The 16297-nt window shown below is 47.3% G+C and overlaps 1 protein-coding gene across 4 annotated transcripts in view; it reads left to right on the top strand.

The window, feature by feature from the left end:
* Positions 1-16297, top strand: part of LOC139047354 (uncharacterized) — a 121673-nt gene that overhangs the window by 103040 nt on the left and 2336 nt on the right. For 2 of the 4 annotated variants that reach the window (XR_011507112.1, XM_070521179.1), the window contains exons 3-4: positions 2668-2787; positions 15915-16037. Coding sequence is in view for 1 of the 4 variants with exons in the window: in XM_070521179.1 (XP_070377280.1) it covers positions 2668-2787; positions 15915-16037 (243 nt within the window). In the remaining 3 variants the exon portion in view is untranslated. The remainder of the gene's footprint in view (positions 1-2667; positions 2788-15914; positions 16038-16297) is intronic. The other 2 variants (XR_011507113.1, XR_011507111.1) reach the window with 1 other exon arrangement.

Below are 16297 nucleotides of genomic sequence, written 5' to 3'. Positions count from 1 at the left end.
AATAGGGGGACAGAAGCGCATTAACTCACTGACAAATATCCGCATTGCGTTACGTGCGATAAGAAAACACAAATTTCAGCAGCGAATTCTACTTTTACACTTTCCTGTGTTTGTGCGCGCGTTGTTAACTGCGCCTTACAATATGTCCAAAAAGTCATTTCCAACTCTGCATATCCTAATCGTATTTTGTGCATTGCATATGTGAATAAATATATTCCTAAGTGCCTGCATTCCTCTGCTTTTAAAAACAAACACTGCATAGCCACTGCTACTGGCCATCAAATAATAAAGTATAATACAATGTATCAAAGTATATTACATACAGCTGCGAGCTCGTTCCTTACAAGTTTCCCTTACGCTCGATGATGTTCCAGTAATAGGCGATGCTATTTTACGGATGAAAAACACACAACTTCAAATTAACATAAGAAAAACGTCAGAAGCGACACACGGATTGCCAGCAAAACATAGTGCAATAATAGCTAGGTCAATCCGCGCGCGTTTCGTATAAGGGCCCTCTAATTCTTACGGGGCTTTGACGGTGCACGGAGGCGAAATGGCATAAACACAACAATGCGCGTCATGATTCAAGTTTACGTGGCGACGTCGCACGGTTCACGAGAACAGTCAACCGCATTCACACACGCGCACACACTACGCTCAATGTCGGTGGGCCGCGAGATTAGATCGCGCTGGCAGCCCGAACACGATCGAGGAGACTCGCTGACACGATCCATACCTCCGCTTCAGAATGTCATGACAGTTGCACTGGCTCCTAGCACTGAATCACAAAACACAACAGTCGTCGTGTAATCGCTACACGACAGACACACTCAGTGGCAAGAAGACTGTTGACGCACTCGTTTACACAACACATATGCAGGATGTTGTTTAGTTGCCGTGAGGGTCGCACGTTTCAGCGACGTTATGTCGAAAGTTTTTCTGTCCAAGCGACTGTCAGCCTTCTTTTTTACACGAATTATTCGTTCAAAGTAACCGCTATGTGTACGCAGCACACTTACAAGCGAAATAATTCACAGAGCAAACGGGTTAAGCGCAAGCAATCACCAAGGCTCGCGCGGTGCTTGAGCGCGAACGAACGAAAGGTAAACACGCGGAATCGAGGTGATCAAGCCCTCATTACGCTCTCTTGAGCGTTTTTCTTTCAGAGCTCATTTGAAATTGAAGGACTAGATTTAGCAGTTCGGGCCCTTTTTTTTGTTTTTCACCACAGTCAGGAACTAGCAGCGTTTTATTTCCGCGCGTGTGCAGATATTTTTTCACCTCACGAATGCCGCGGCGCCGCGGTTTAGCTTGGGCGCTGCCTGCTACAGGAACTTCCTAGGCGGCGCGCGCGGCAGATGTCGCTACCTTACACGAAGCGCACCTTACGCGCTCTCTCCGGGGCTGACATCGTAGCATATAACGAGCGCGCGCGCGGAGCTGTTGCTAGCTAGCAAGCGAGCGAGCGAACAGGTAAGCGCAAGGATAGGAAAAGCGAGAAAGGAAGGAGTGACGTCACATCCGCTCTGCTAGGCAGATGCTCAGTCTATGCCAGGCAACTGTTTTCCATTAATTAGCCGGTAAAATATCATGCCACCTTGTCTTCGACGTAATTAGTGACGTCATTCCGCTTTCTACTTCCGGGATTCCAGGAATTTCGCCAATGTCGTGCTCACATGGCGGGTCTCTAGTGTCTACGATTCTGTGTTTTGATTTGTGGTAATCAGTGATTTCTTATCATTTCTAATTACTCCAGATACTTCAGTAAATCTCAACTGATTTCTATATCAACTGAACTCAACTATTTTCTGGTTTATTTTGAATTGCATCCCCTTTCTTATCAGGAAGTGAACTGGAAGTACTGCGCAAGAAACAGGAGTGTCACTCGATGCTCGTTCCACAAAAAAAAGGAAAAGAAAGATACACGTAACTGATAAACTAGCTTTACCGATTCGTCAGAAAGTACCGCAAATATAAACGCGCTGGGGATTATAAGTTGTTTTTTTTTTTAGCTATTGAATGCTCGAAAGATCAAATTTTCACTTCAAAAAGGTAAGGCGAACTGCTTTTTCCGGTGAACTAACTGCGTCCAAATTTCGCAGCACTTCCTGTTCCGATTCCGCGTCTCCAAAATCCTGAAAAATGTGTCCCTTGTGAATTCTTTTACATGCTCATGCATCCCGCAATGTTGCCGTTCCGGCTTCAACGGCCTAAGCTCAAGTCTAACAGAAGCAATATAAGTGAGACGCTGCGGTGACGCGCACTAATAAATATTAAGAGAATGCCGCTGCTGGCTATGCAGTTACCGTTGTTCGATATATCATCTGGGGATGATATATCTATACCAGCAGGAATAGGTCAAGCTGAGAATTAGGCAAGCGCAACCTTGGCAGCAGCACCAAACATTCTAAAAAAAAAAAAAACATTGGATATAGTGGTAGTCACAAAAGCTACGCGATAGAATGAGAGGAAAGTGGGCTTCTGTAAATTTGGTTTACATATTTTCATTACATTCATTTATTTGATTACATCTTAGTTTTTTAGTCGATATACATGTCTACCACATGCGAGTCACCGACACTCGCTCTTCTGAGCGTTTGTGCAGTTGGCCCCTCCGCAGTTACAGGCTATAGATAAAATTTCTGAAGGCAATTTTTGTTCCAGTGACCAACGAACATTATCAGCAATGTTACAGAGACAATGAGATGGATTGTAGAGAGGAATATCAAGACACGGGAATTCTCTTCTTTACTTTTGGTGGGCACAGACCTATGCGCAAGTGCCGTGAGTATTTGCTTCCACTCGAAAATTTGAATTCATTTTTGATGCGTGGTCACGGCGTAATGGTAAAATTATCAGAAATAAAAAGTCATTTACGAATGTTATGATGTAGAAATAGTCGCGGATAATACTTTGATTATTATGAAAATTGTCGGCTCATTTCTCTGCATCATATTTATTTTATGCACAAAATTACGCCTGTGTTAAAGTACTCTAGATCTAAAGGCGCATAGTATAGTGCCATTTCAAAATAGAGTTGTGATCGTTTTGATCTTATCGCTAGTTTTATGGCGTTAGATTAAAAACGCAGTAAAAGACCATCCTGTATTGGCAGGTTTGATTTCAATAAATCCGCGCACTTACAGTCCTCAATACATTGCAAAAAATGTACGCAGCGTACGTTAAAAGCTCTGCTCAGTTTTTTCAAGCACGACAGGCTTATGTGAAAGTATGTGACCGCGTGTCACTGTAACTCCAGCGTTCCCTAGGTTGGTTTCTGTCACCATCTTCCTATTCTCCCACGTGGGGAGAATGGGAGATACTTCTTTGAAATTTTGACTCGGCGCGGGCCTTACGCGAGTCAGTGATGCCTTGAATTACGCGCTCTGGCTGCTATACAAAATAATGGAACCACTGGCGGGCGACCATAAACACACACACTGTCACCTACTCATTTTTTGGACATGGACTCTAAACAGTTTTAGTACTCCACCATAACGATATGTACGCAGCATGCAAGTGCTTTGCGGCACGTAGGAGTGCGTGTCGCATTAGGGATTTTAGTACTGCGAAATGCCTATATATACGTAAGCGGGATAGTGTCGTTAGACGCCGGGCCCGTCGGAGCACGTTGGCCGCATCCGCCAGTGGGTCGAGCCGTCGGTGAACTATAGACGCTGTTGTTCTCGCCAACGTGACGTAACGTGTGCGGGTGCGCTCTATAGCTACGTCGGACTGTATTTAGCCCTTTTAAAGACTCTACAATTAATACTTACAACAGCAATAATTATTACAATTTTTGTTAATGGCAATGACCACTTCTTCTTTAAAAGTACGTTTAGGCAAAACAAAGAAGCCGCCATCTTTGTCTGCTTGCAGCAGGCACAGGTCTTTCTGCTTGAAGTAGGTTACAATACGCTGAATTGAACAATTTTTATCCACACAATTGCGATTCGCAGCACTTTTGTAAACACAATCGGCGCACTCAAGTAAACACCTTTCACGCTGTTCTACTTCCTCTTTTGCAGCCATACGTCTATGCAATGCAGCTAAATCATGCGCAGTTATTTTCGGTTTCATTTGGGCACCTAGTATGGCTACTGAAGGAATATCGAACAAAACGTGAGACGCTTGGTCCACAGAGAACCATACGCATACCGCTCGGTATCGTACACCGGCGAGGCAAAATTTTCCGAAGAGGTTGAGCTCAAGCGAACGCGTTGCAATCCGTCGAGTTAGTGATGGCTTCGAGCGACAATGCATTGTTTCTTTTTCTCGTCTCCTAGCCAGAAAGCGTCTAAAACCCTGCCAGGCCAAAATCCACTCTGTCAGAGATAAACGATTGCTGTCCGAACTGCGTCGCACGGTGTTCGCGACAACACAAGAAAAACGCATGCGCTCTGGCTGGCTGTGGCAGCCCGCGGGTAGCGAGAACAAGAAAAATTGAAGACGCTCAACGTGTCCTCACGAATAAAAGTCAAAATGGAAAAAATATAAGAACGTAGTTTCCTTTGCTGGCTTTAGTGTCTTCACATAGATGCCTTGGCGCAGGTGAAAAATATGTCAATATTCTTTTCTGTGACATGATGGCACAAGTGAAGCACTACAACGCTTTGTATCATCGAACCTCGCTGCATGCTTTGTCAACTTGTCTGATAGTGTCTTGATTTGGCTTCTATCGTTGTGTGGTCCGACGTACGACTCCAGAAACGTCAATGCATCTTTGGCGTCAAATTTTTATAACACTAAACCCACAAAGTTCCGGGATTGAAAATCTAAAGCAAGACTTTAGAATTGTCAGTGCACACTTCGCATCAAAATTTTATGAGAACTTTACACCCATGAAGATTCGGAATTGAAATACATGTGCTCCGTACATTCCACCGCCTCCTCGAGGTGCCGCGACGAGCCCGTTCGCCATCAAGACGCCCCCGAAGCTTTGTGCTCGGTTGGGGCTCCTTGCGTTATGTGACTCCAGGTGCATAGGCGTTGCCACGAAATTCAGTCCGAGTTCACAATGTTCGTGGCGAAATGTCTTTTTCAATGCGAAAGACATAAAATCCAGAATGATTTCCGGCGCCGGGGTTGTTTTGGTCGGCGGTGCATGACAGCACGAAAAAAATTTCGGGGGGAAAAGGAGGGGCTGAAGCCCCATAAGCCCCCCCCCCCCCCCTCCCCTCTGGCTACACCCCTGGTTGCGGGGTTGGAGTAGGTGTTTGTACGATGTCGCCTCCAAGCTACTTCTTGTTGCTTGTTAAGGGATTTGTGTGCTGGCGTGTATACATGCCCTGGCTAACCTGTGGTGGTCATCATCATCATCAGCCTGGTTACGCCCACTGCAGGGCAAAGGCCTCTCCCATACTTCTCCAACAACCCCGGTCATGTACTAATTGTGGCCATGCCGTCCCTGCAAACTTCTTAATATCATCCGCCCACCTAACTTTCTGCCGCCCCCTGCTACGCTTCCCTTCCCTTGGGATCCAGTCCGTAACCCTTAATGACCATCGGTTATCCTCCCTCCTCATTACATGTCCTGCCCATGCCCATTTATTTTTCTTGATTTCAACTAAGATGTCATTAACTCGCGTTTGTTCCCTCACCCAATCTGCTCTTTTCTTATCCCTTAACGTTACACCTATCATTCTTCTTTCCATAGCTCGTTGCGTCGTCCTCAATTTGAGTAGAACCCTTTTCGTAAGCCGCCAGGTTTCTGCCCCGTAGGTGAGTACTGGTAAGACGCAGCTATTATACACTTTCCTCTTGAGGGATAATGGCAACCTGCTGTTCATGATCTGAGAATGCCTGCCAAACGCACCCCAGCCCATTCTTATTCTTCTGATTATTTCTGTCTCATGATCCGGATCTGCCGTTACTACCTGCCCTAAGTAGATGTATTCCCTTACTACTTCCAGTGCCTCGCTGCCTATTGTAAATTGCTGTTCTCTTACGAGACTGTTAAACATTACTTTAGTTTTCTGCAGATTAATTTTTAATCCCACTCTTCTGCTTTGCCTCTTCAGGTCAGTGAGCATGTATTGCAATTAGTCCCCTGAGTTACTAAGCAAGGCAATATCATCAGCGAATCGCAAGTTACTAAGGTATTCTCCATCAACTTTTATCCCCAATTCTTCCCAATCCAGGTCTCTGAATACCTCCTGTAAACACGCTGTGAATAGCATTGGAGAGATCGTATCTCCCTGTCTGACGCCTTTCTTTATTGGGATTTCGTTGCTTTCTTTATGGAGGACTACGGTGGCTGTGGAGCCGCTATAGATATCTTTCAGTATTTTTACATACGGCTCGTCTACACCCTGATTCCGTAATGCCTCCATGACTGCTGAGGTTTCGACAGAATCAAACGCTTTCTCGTAATCAGCCTCCTGTGGTGGTGGTGGTGGTTAAATTATATTTCCGAAAAGGGGCCTGAATGACACCGGACTGTTCGTCAAGGTGTAGAGGGCACCTCCCGTGTCGAGACGGGGAGCCCTAGTGCTGAGTTATTTCCTGGTAGCTGACCATGTGATCCTAGCATGCGATCCCTCGCTGATCCTAGCATGAGCCGTCTGCGTGCTCGGTTGGCGAGTCCTCGAGCGGCGGTGTGGGCGGCATCGTTGCCGGTTAAGGAGGAGTGGGCTGTTGCCAAATGATTTGGATTGGTCGTGGGTGTTGGTTGGTGTCTAGTATATGTTTTACGGGAGCCGAAACCCGACCTTTCGCAAAATTATTTATTGCTGCTTTGGAATCGATAATAATGTGATGAAAATGTGTGGAGGCTATTGCCAGAGCGATAGCCGCCTCTTCCACGGTTCCAATGCTTCTGGTTCAAACTGAGCCACTAGCGCGCATTTCACCTGAGGAGTCCACCACTGCGAGGGACGTACAGGTACGTTCTATGTATGCTGCTGCGTCAACATAGACGACGTCTTTGAAGATGTGCAATTTCTGATGCACGGCTTTGGACTATTCGGCCCTCCTTTGTGGAATTCGGAGTAAATGTTTTTAGGGAGTGGATTAACTTTGAGATGAGGCCTCTGATCATGAGCAATGTCTGCTTTAGTGCTTTGCATCGGCTCATAGTTGATGCCGAGGTTCCGGAGGATCTTTCGCCCGGCGGCACTCTGAGCTTATCTTTCGTATTGAGATATAAGGAGCGCTTCCACAAGTTCATCGAGTGTATTGTGCACACCTAGGGCTGGCAACTTAGCGTTGGCCGTTCTTATAGGTAGCCCAAGAGCCAGTTTCTAGGCCCTCTGGATAATTCCCTCTATTTTCTCTTTTTCAGCCGCTTTGAGGAGCCAAAGGTACGGGGCGATGTAGGTGATGCGGCTGAGCACGAAGGCTTCTACCAACCATATGAAGTTGGCTTCTTTCAAGCGAGTGTGTCGGTTGGCAATTCTTTAGATGAGGCGCCTCTTCTGCTGGACGCACGCTTCTAGTTTATGAATGGTTTTGCCGTTGCGCCCGTGGGCTTGCATGAAGAGGCCGAGTACACGGATGGTGTTCACCACCGGGATCGCGACTCCTTCAGCTTGCACAGTGATCTCTGGGAGAGGTCCAGTATCGGATTTGCGGTTTGTAGAGGTTCTGAGTAGGAAGAGTTCTGATTTTTGTGGGGAGCAGGCGAGGCCTCTGTCAGTTACTTTTCAACCGTGCTTGCAGCTTGTTGTAGCTTGGTTTCTATACATCCATCGTTACTTTTAACCACCTACAGGGTGATGTCGTCGGTATACAGACTGTGGTATAGATCTGTAATCTGATTAAGTTGTTCCGGTAATCGGATCATTGCTAAATAAAAGAAGGGGGACAAGACTGATCACTGCGGTGCGCCATGACTTCCGAGAGGAATTTTGTCCGATTGTAGTTTCCCTATCCTTAGTTCCGCTATGCAGTGGCTGAGGAAATCTTTGATGTAGTTGTAGGTCCTCTGGCCTACCCATAGATTCCATCCCATCCCAGAGGCGTGGAAACGCTCTAAGGCAGTCCTGATACCGAAGCAAGGCAAGCCGTCCAGCCTCGATCACTTTCGGCCCATTTCCCTCACATCCTGCGTTGGCAAGGTGATGGAGCACGCGTTCCTCTCTCACATGAACCACCACCTGGAGGACACTGGAGCTTACCTACCCACTATGATGGGCTTCCGGTCACACCTCTCCACTCAAGACGTCATGCTCCAGCACTACCACAAGATTATCAATGACCCAACTAGTGGCAACGGGGCCATCCTCGGCCTAGATCTGGAAAATGCATTTGACAATGTAGCACATGCAGCAATCCTGAGCCGCATAAACAAGCTCAACTTGGGTGAGAGAAGCTACAACTAAGTCAGAGACTTCCTGTCGCGCCGCACAGTCACCCTCGCGATCGGCAGCACGACATACGACGAACACACATTAGGAAGCACCGGCACTCCACAAGGGTCGGTCCCGCTCCTTTTCAACCTCGTGATGCTGGGTCTCCCAGCCTACCTCGACGAGATCGATGGCCTCCATCATGCCTTGTATGCAGATGCCGTCACCCTGTGGGTCAACAAGGGCAGTGACGGTAAGATAGAATGCATTTTACAAGCAGCGGTCTCTGCAGTCGAAACCTGCCTCCAAGACACAGGTCTCCGACTATCGCCACTCAATTCGGAGCTGCTCGTCTACCGCCCGCGCCGCCGGACCAAGCCTACAGCCGAATTGCACCAATGTGACGACATAATCCTCTATATGCAAGACGGCTCCTGCATTCCCCGAGTCCCGAAGATACGCATCCTAGGCATGCATATAACAGCCAACGTGTCAAACATAGAAGCTATTCGCACAATCGAAGGCAAGGTTACAGCGGCTACCCGCCTGATCAAACGCATTACAAACAAGCACACGGGCATGAAGGAGGACAGTGTCATGCGACTTATACACTCTTTCGCAATCAGTCACATCACTTATGTGGTGGCCTTCCACAACTGGAGTGTCACCGAAAGGGAGAAAATCAACACCCTTATACGCAACAATTACAAGATTGCCCTTGGCCTACCGGAGTCCACAAGCACTGCTCGTCTGCTACAGCTGGGGGTATACAACACGCTTGAGGAAATCGTGGATGCGCAAAGAACCTCTCAACTCGAACGCATGTCTCTGGCAGCCACGGGCCGGTACATCCCGCAGAAACTCGGCCTCATCTACCACGTCCAACATGGTCAGAAACAGGTCATTCCACTCGACCTCAGCGACACGCTGTTTGTCACCCCTATCACTCGACACATGCACCCCGAATTTAATCGGGGCCGACGCCAGGCCCGTGCCAAGGCACTGCTGCGCTCCTTGGGTGGAAAGAGGACTACGCGCTTTGCAGACGCCGCAGAATACACACGAGAACAACGGTTCACGGCGGTAGTCGTAGACGTCAGCTCCCGGCTTACGCACGCGTGTAGTGTCGCAACGGAATACCCCGAAACAGCGGAAGAGGTAGCGATTGCGCTTGCGCTTACTAACCCCCTCTGCGAGGTAGTTCTTAGCGACTCACAATCCGCAGTTCACAATTACGCGCGGGGGTGCATTTCCTCCGAAGCTCTCCAGATTCTAAGGAAAGCTGGTCGACAGCATTTCGATAACACCGTGATCATGTGATTTCCAGCACACGTTGCCCCCCCCCCCTCCCCCCTACCTATGACGGCCCCCTAACTTGAACGAGGTATCACACCGCTCTGCGCGAGAACTGACCCGCCGCGCAGAATCAGAGACCGCCTCTTCGAATTCAGAACTCCTGGTTCAAAACACGGGAGAACACCTGGTCAGGTACAATGACATCACCAAGCACTACCAGCTAGGCAGGCGGTTGCTGCCCCCACCTCACCCCATGCTGAAGCGTCGCCAGGCAGTCATCTGGCGACAATTGCAAGCACAAACATTCCCCAGTCCGGTGCGACTGCAGCACATTTTCCCCGCGCAATACCCGACTGCTCTTTGCAAATTATGTCAGGAAACTAGAGCAACGCTTTCACACATGTTGTGGGAGTGTCGTGTTACATCAGCTACAATGGCAGCAGCTCCGAGGGCTTTTGCGTCGAAGTGGGCCGCCGCTCTGCGCAGCTCCAACCTCAAGACGCGAGAGTGGGCTGTCCAGCAAGCCCGAGTAGGCGGCTACGAGGCAAGGCCTCGAAGTCCCCTCATGGGAGACCTGAGCCCGGGTCGTCAAATTTGCCGGATTCAAAATAAAGTTGTTTCCATCCATACCTCTAGATTTAGGTAGCCCTAAACACAGCCTTAATGTCTGCTTTTATCAAAGAACAAGAGGGCGAAGCACATATGCACGCGCCCCAGAGTTCATTAAACACTCGAATTCCAAGACGGGGCGTACATACATACAAGAGATTGAAACCAAGGTGGCTCTGCGCATCCCTGATCGACTGTTGTTCAGTCTATGTCTAAGAAAGCCGAATAGCACGCGTCTCTTATTGGGTTTGGCAAGAAAACCAGCATTCTTTGTCATATTCATATTTTGCTCTCGACACAGTATGTTTAACTTTATTTGCAACAAACTTACAGTATCAACAATTTTTAGGGCCTTAGTTATGTAATTGATTCTTCAAGGCGGATTTTTTAAAAGTTTGGCCATTATGATTGTGCTAATTATTTCACAACTTTGAAATTTTGCAAATATCGCCTTTAGTTCCTTAGCACTCCTTGTCCCAAATCTTATCTCCGCATGCCCCTTAGATAACCCATAAAAGCGATTTAAAGTATGCAATTTAAGTGTAACACCTATTGTGCAACATTACGTGACAGCAAAACATTACAAGCACTAAAGCTTGACTAGGATTTATCTTCAATTGCGTGAACCTTAAATTCAGCTTTCCTACGGAACGCCTTTAAGAAAGAGCAAATGCTTAATGCCTTTTGCTTAGAACTCGCTTCAGACAGGGTAGTCAATGATGACCACAAATTACTTTGAAATTCAATGTAATTGGCCAATGTTCGTGCCTGAGATACTAAGTACGTCACCGGGCACATAATTTCCGAAGTCACCGGAATGTGGTCACTATTTGTGGCATAGTTAACAGTCGACCGAGAGGACACGCAAAGACCTGACCCTGAGAATGTCGATTCTAGAGCGGAAGCCGCTAAACATCTAACAAATGTAGGATGTCCTAAATATTGACATAAGAGATTGATTATTGTCGTGTGACCAATGCCACAGTAGAGTACCACAAGGATGTATTTTCAAACCCCATGCCAGATAATGAGAGTCCAAGTCAACCGCCAGTTTAACAGCATTGCACCTAGTAGACATTACACTTTCCAGAGGTCGTGTGTCGTGAGCCGCTGAAAGATCCTATACGTTCCCGGTGCAAAATGAGTGACATAAAAGTATACTTACGGTTATTACTAGAATTCCGAATTCAGTGGAAAGAAGTTTTAATGCTATTTTAGCTTTGTGGCCCATTCTGGTTGACACTAATGTTAGTAATCCACCGCCTCTTGTAGACCGATCTAAAAGAAAAGAGCGATACATTCTTAGATGAAATCTTTTCCCCGGGGCTTGCCAAGTTTCTTGAAAAATGATTATATCAGCATTTATTTGAGCAGTGAGACACAACAAGTCTGTGGAAGCTGAAGAAAATTGAACGACTGTTCCACTGCAATACCTTTAAGGATGCTATGATGGAGATAGCTCGCGTAGCCCCTCGCGTCCAAATGCATGATTTGTATTCTACTCGGCAGAAGCCGGAAGATATGGAGCAGCGCTTAGGGGCCCTAGTGGAAGAGAGCCGCCCAAGACAAACACGTGGCTACTGAGACTCTCTGAAAAAAAACAACGACCGTCTCCTACCTTGCAGGACGGCCAAGGAGACCCTATGCGCAACATCGTAATTAAACGTGAAATAGAATACGATTAACATAGGAATTAGATTATTAATAAACATGAGAAAGAGCCCTACTATATACATATAACCAACATTTATTCATGGAATCATTTGAACAATCGTGTACACCCGTAAGCAGAAGTAAACGGACTCCAGGGTCGTCGAAAAAACTGAATTTCTTCGTAATTAACACTGATCAATGGAAACTCACGAGTGTACTATAAAACTTGTAATACAGTCTTTAATTTCAAGTTACATTCAGAGAAAGAGGAGAAAATTAGTTTTAAGGCGCAAATCCTGGTCGGTATACTTTTGCTCACGGATGTACATCGACCTTGTCTTCTTTGGCGTCGACGCTTCCCTTTTCACACACTTTTCGGGGTCTGTCTGTCTGTCTGTCTATCACTGGGAGGAGGAGGAGGGGAAGACATAAGTAGAAGGCAGGGAGGTTAACCAGAATAACATCCGGTTGGCTACCCTACACCGGGGGAATGGGGGAAAACAAAGATAACAGGGAGAGAGAGGAAGGAAGGAAATTGCGGTGAGTTCGCTGACGTGTGTGGCCTTACAGAAATTACATTAAAAGTCACAGATGGTCGCACAAGCCCGTCGTCCTTAAAAATGGCTGTGGCTTAGCTGAGGTTAAGCCCAGGATGCGAAGAATACTAGCCTTTATTTTAGTTGTTGAACCACTGTTTAGCCTGGTGAACTGCTGTTGCTTGGCTATATTTGGTTCGGCTAGACGAAGAAACAACTCATGCGTTACTCTGCTTCGCCTTCAAGAGTGGAACGCGACAGCGTTCCCGTCGACCCGCCAAGGGGTGTAAGACAATGGGCTTCGGCGCAGCGACTACGCGCCCCGCATTGGACGCGGTGAGCGTCGCGCAACGCAGCGTTCGGCGCGGCAACGAAATGTGCGCCTGAGCAAGAGACGCACGCCTGAGAAACAGCTCGTTTCTAAGGCAACACCGCATTCACTAGAGGCGCTTTTGTACCGCTTTGAAGCATCGTACTCGTGGCTCAGTGGTAGCGTCTCCGTCTCACACTCCGGAGACCCTGGTTCGATTCCCACCCAGCCCATCTTGCAAGAGTTGAGCCAAAGCCACCTAGAAAATCAGTCTCTGTAGCACGCCGCAACCTTCGCTTCTCATTCCAACGAGCAGCTCTGTCTCCAAGAGGCATCTCACCTCGTGAGTGTCTAGCAGAGGCAAGCGCAGCTGCTTATATACCGCCGCGACGCCGTGAGCGACGGCGCGAGTTGGAGCCCCGTTTCTCCTCTGTCGTGACGTCACGGTGTCACGTGGTATTGAAGGCGACACCGCCGCGCCTGAGGAGCTGGGTTGAGCTCTCGTAATATGCTTCGCATAAAAGCACAAAAGCGCCTTCACCGCTTTATGGGCCGACGGGCGATGGGGGCGGTGTTCCAACAGCGCCTGCACAGAAAGTGGCCGATTGTCCAGTTTTGGAAAGCTTTGGCAAGTTCTTTTTTCTCAGGGGTGTATCGTGGACAGTGGCACAGCAGGTGGTCGATGTCCTCTTCTGTGCCACAGACCTCGCATGCTGCGCTCTCAGTTACTCCAATTATTGTAGAGTATGCCTTTGTGAAGGCAACTCCTAACCAAAGGCGACAGAGAAGCGTAACTTCACGTCTATCTATCACTGAGAGTCACTTGGGTCACTGAGCATGTGCCAATGTGTACACACGTGCACATTGGCACATGCTCTTCAACGAACCGCTTTCACGCAAAAATGGGCCACTGTAAACGTGGGATTGGGTAGGTCCCGCTGTTTGAAGAAACTCTTTAGGCCGACTTGGGCTTTTGAGCAGATGTCATTTGGTCTGTGCTGGTCTTCAATGAACATCTTTGACGCCACCTGGGCTAACCAGGTATGTGCCACTAGGAATGTATCGCCTTACATTGACGAAACAGGTGCCTAAAATTTCTCCGATGCTGAGAGGAATCGAGCCCACGTTACAAGGGTTCTAAGGACAGCAACCCGACGCATTTGAAGGCTACGCCACAAATGCACTGGGTATGTGCTTTTTCAATGAACGCATGTCACGCCAACGCTTTAGCAACTTGCCACATGAATGCACTGGGCATGTGCTACGTTTCAATGCTGTTATCAACTTCGGTCAATGAATATGTGCCACTGATTGTGCGGCAAGCGGAGGAACAATTCTGAGCATTCGCAGGCACCGATGCGCCAGGCTTCTCGTCTCGGAAGCCGCACGCAGACTTCTCGGCAGTGCCACTAAATGGGGCAGCACCCGCCGTGGTTGCTCAGTGGCTATGGTGTTGGGCTGCTGAGCACGAGGTCGCGGGATCGAATCCCGGCCACGGCGGCCGCATTTCGATGGGGGCGAAATGCGAAAACACCCGTGTGCTTAGATTTAGGTGCACGTTAAAGAACCCCAGGTGGTCGAAATTTCCGGAGCCCTCCACTACGGCGTGCCTCATAATCAGAAAGTGGTTTTGGCGCGTAAAACCCCATAATTTTTAACTAAATGGGGCAGCGAGTCCAGAAAGAAGCGCGACGAACCCACTTATCGCATGACGCGTTTCTCAGCGCACACACGTGCACCATCGCGCCATACGTTTCGGAGGTCACGTGCAGGCTTCGCGGAGGAGGTGCTAGATGGCGCCGAGTGTCCCTACGGGAAGTGCGAAACAGGAGTTCCGCTGCAGTACACGCCTCTTGCATAATCCATTTCAAAGGCTGCAATGTGTTCTGTCGCTATGTGGATTCCATGATAAAGCACTACCGTCGACAGTCATCGTGAGGTGGGGTCTGCCGCAATTTTAAAGGTTGTCTTCGCCCAAACTAATCTTCCTCATTGCATCTGGGAAGTCAAGGAGGCTGGCCTACGACAGACTGCTTTCGTTCTAGTGGTCACTAAAATAATGCACGTGTACTATATACAGGGTGCTCCACTCAACGTGTGACAAAATGTGAAAATATGGGAGTATGATGCAGCTGACAGAACCAAGGCATGTGGTTTGCCGTCGCTCAGCTAGACCGTATTGTCTTTTCGTGAGCGCTAATTGTTCTTGTGAGCAATCCAGGTATACAACTTCGCGAATGAACAATAAAAAACGATATCCCAGTTTTTAAACTGCACCTAATAATACGTCTAAAGAAGACAAAGTTGACGTGCTATACATCGCTCTGATATATGCCATTAATTTCTGAGTGCGACTTTTTCGAGTCCCTCCTAAGCATTGCAACAATGCACGCAAGCTGTAAATTTGAATATAAATTTTGCCCACTTGAGATGTTCAAACAGGTGCATTTTACAGAAAGGCGGTTTCGGTTTTTTGGTGCCGGATTGCAGACCTGTAAAATTTATGCGTCAAGTATTTTAAACATACCAGTATTTGGGGAATATTTAAAAGCATCGAGGTCCAAAATACAACTTCTTCGACACTGATTAATAGAATTTAGCTTTCGTGGTCAAATGCAACAACTTTCCTACAAATCCATCCAGTAGTTGTCTCGTTATGACCTATCTGCGTTTTACGTGTATTGTAATATAGCGCAATTGGAGCAGCTCGCTTTAAACCTTATGACCTCCGCCGGAAGGGGCACTTCTCTTCACGAAAGAAGGAATAGAACCAGAAATTGATGATTAGAACATAAGGATCGAGAAAAGAGCAGTTTGTCAGATACTGAAGGCTGAAGTAAAACGTAGAATGGACCTTGGCAATTTGAACAAAGCTGACAATTAGAATGCGTGCAAATGAAATGAGAAATATTACGTCATATACCTGTTTATCGATAAGCAGCACAGTTTTGCACTTCATCATGTCACACAGCTCTTATTTTCTTTGCGGGCATTTGTGTCACTATGATTATTATATGCTGTCAATGGTAAAACCGGGAAAAGTTAAAAATGGTAACTTAAAAATATTTAATCCCTTACTTTTGATGGCCACACCACTCTGGAATGTTTATTGTGCTTTTTTAACTGTGTCTGTGAGGGTGGAGTGGGGTGGCCGCAGCGGAAGCTTTCGACCTTGTAGTTTTTCCATTTAAAAGTGATTCTAATTACTTATTTTTACAGTGCCGTGGTTTACCGGGAGGCGATATGAAGATTTTTTTCTGCCGGAATGCAAGGAAAAAGGCGGCCGCACTGTGCGCTGCGCTGGCGCAATCGATCTAGGGAAACGCGCATGTTGCGAGTGCTGTGAGTTACATTATATATTGTTTCTTTAACTATTATTTCGATAGCAATTATACATGATGTTTTCGTTCTTCGGAAACCGCATGCAGATTTCTTTACAGAAAGACTATTAATAAACACATTTTATTGCGCCCTTACTTTTTTAAAATCTTGAATATCACGCCTAATTTGAGATATTCTTAGTCGAATTTCAACGCTGAACACAAGCAATATCAAGACTGAGCGCGCGCCGGAGCTACGTCAGACAACACGCTTTGTGACGA

The sequence above is a fragment of the Dermacentor albipictus genome, chromosome 7 (assembly GCF_038994185.2).
Source record: "Dermacentor albipictus isolate Rhodes 1998 colony chromosome 7, USDA_Dalb.pri_finalv2, whole genome shotgun sequence".
Classification (NCBI taxonomy): domain Eukaryota; kingdom Metazoa; phylum Arthropoda; class Arachnida; order Ixodida; family Ixodidae; genus Dermacentor; species Dermacentor albipictus.
The sequence above is the reverse complement of the archived record's forward strand: the minus strand, read 5'-3'. Positions and strand labels throughout refer to the sequence as shown.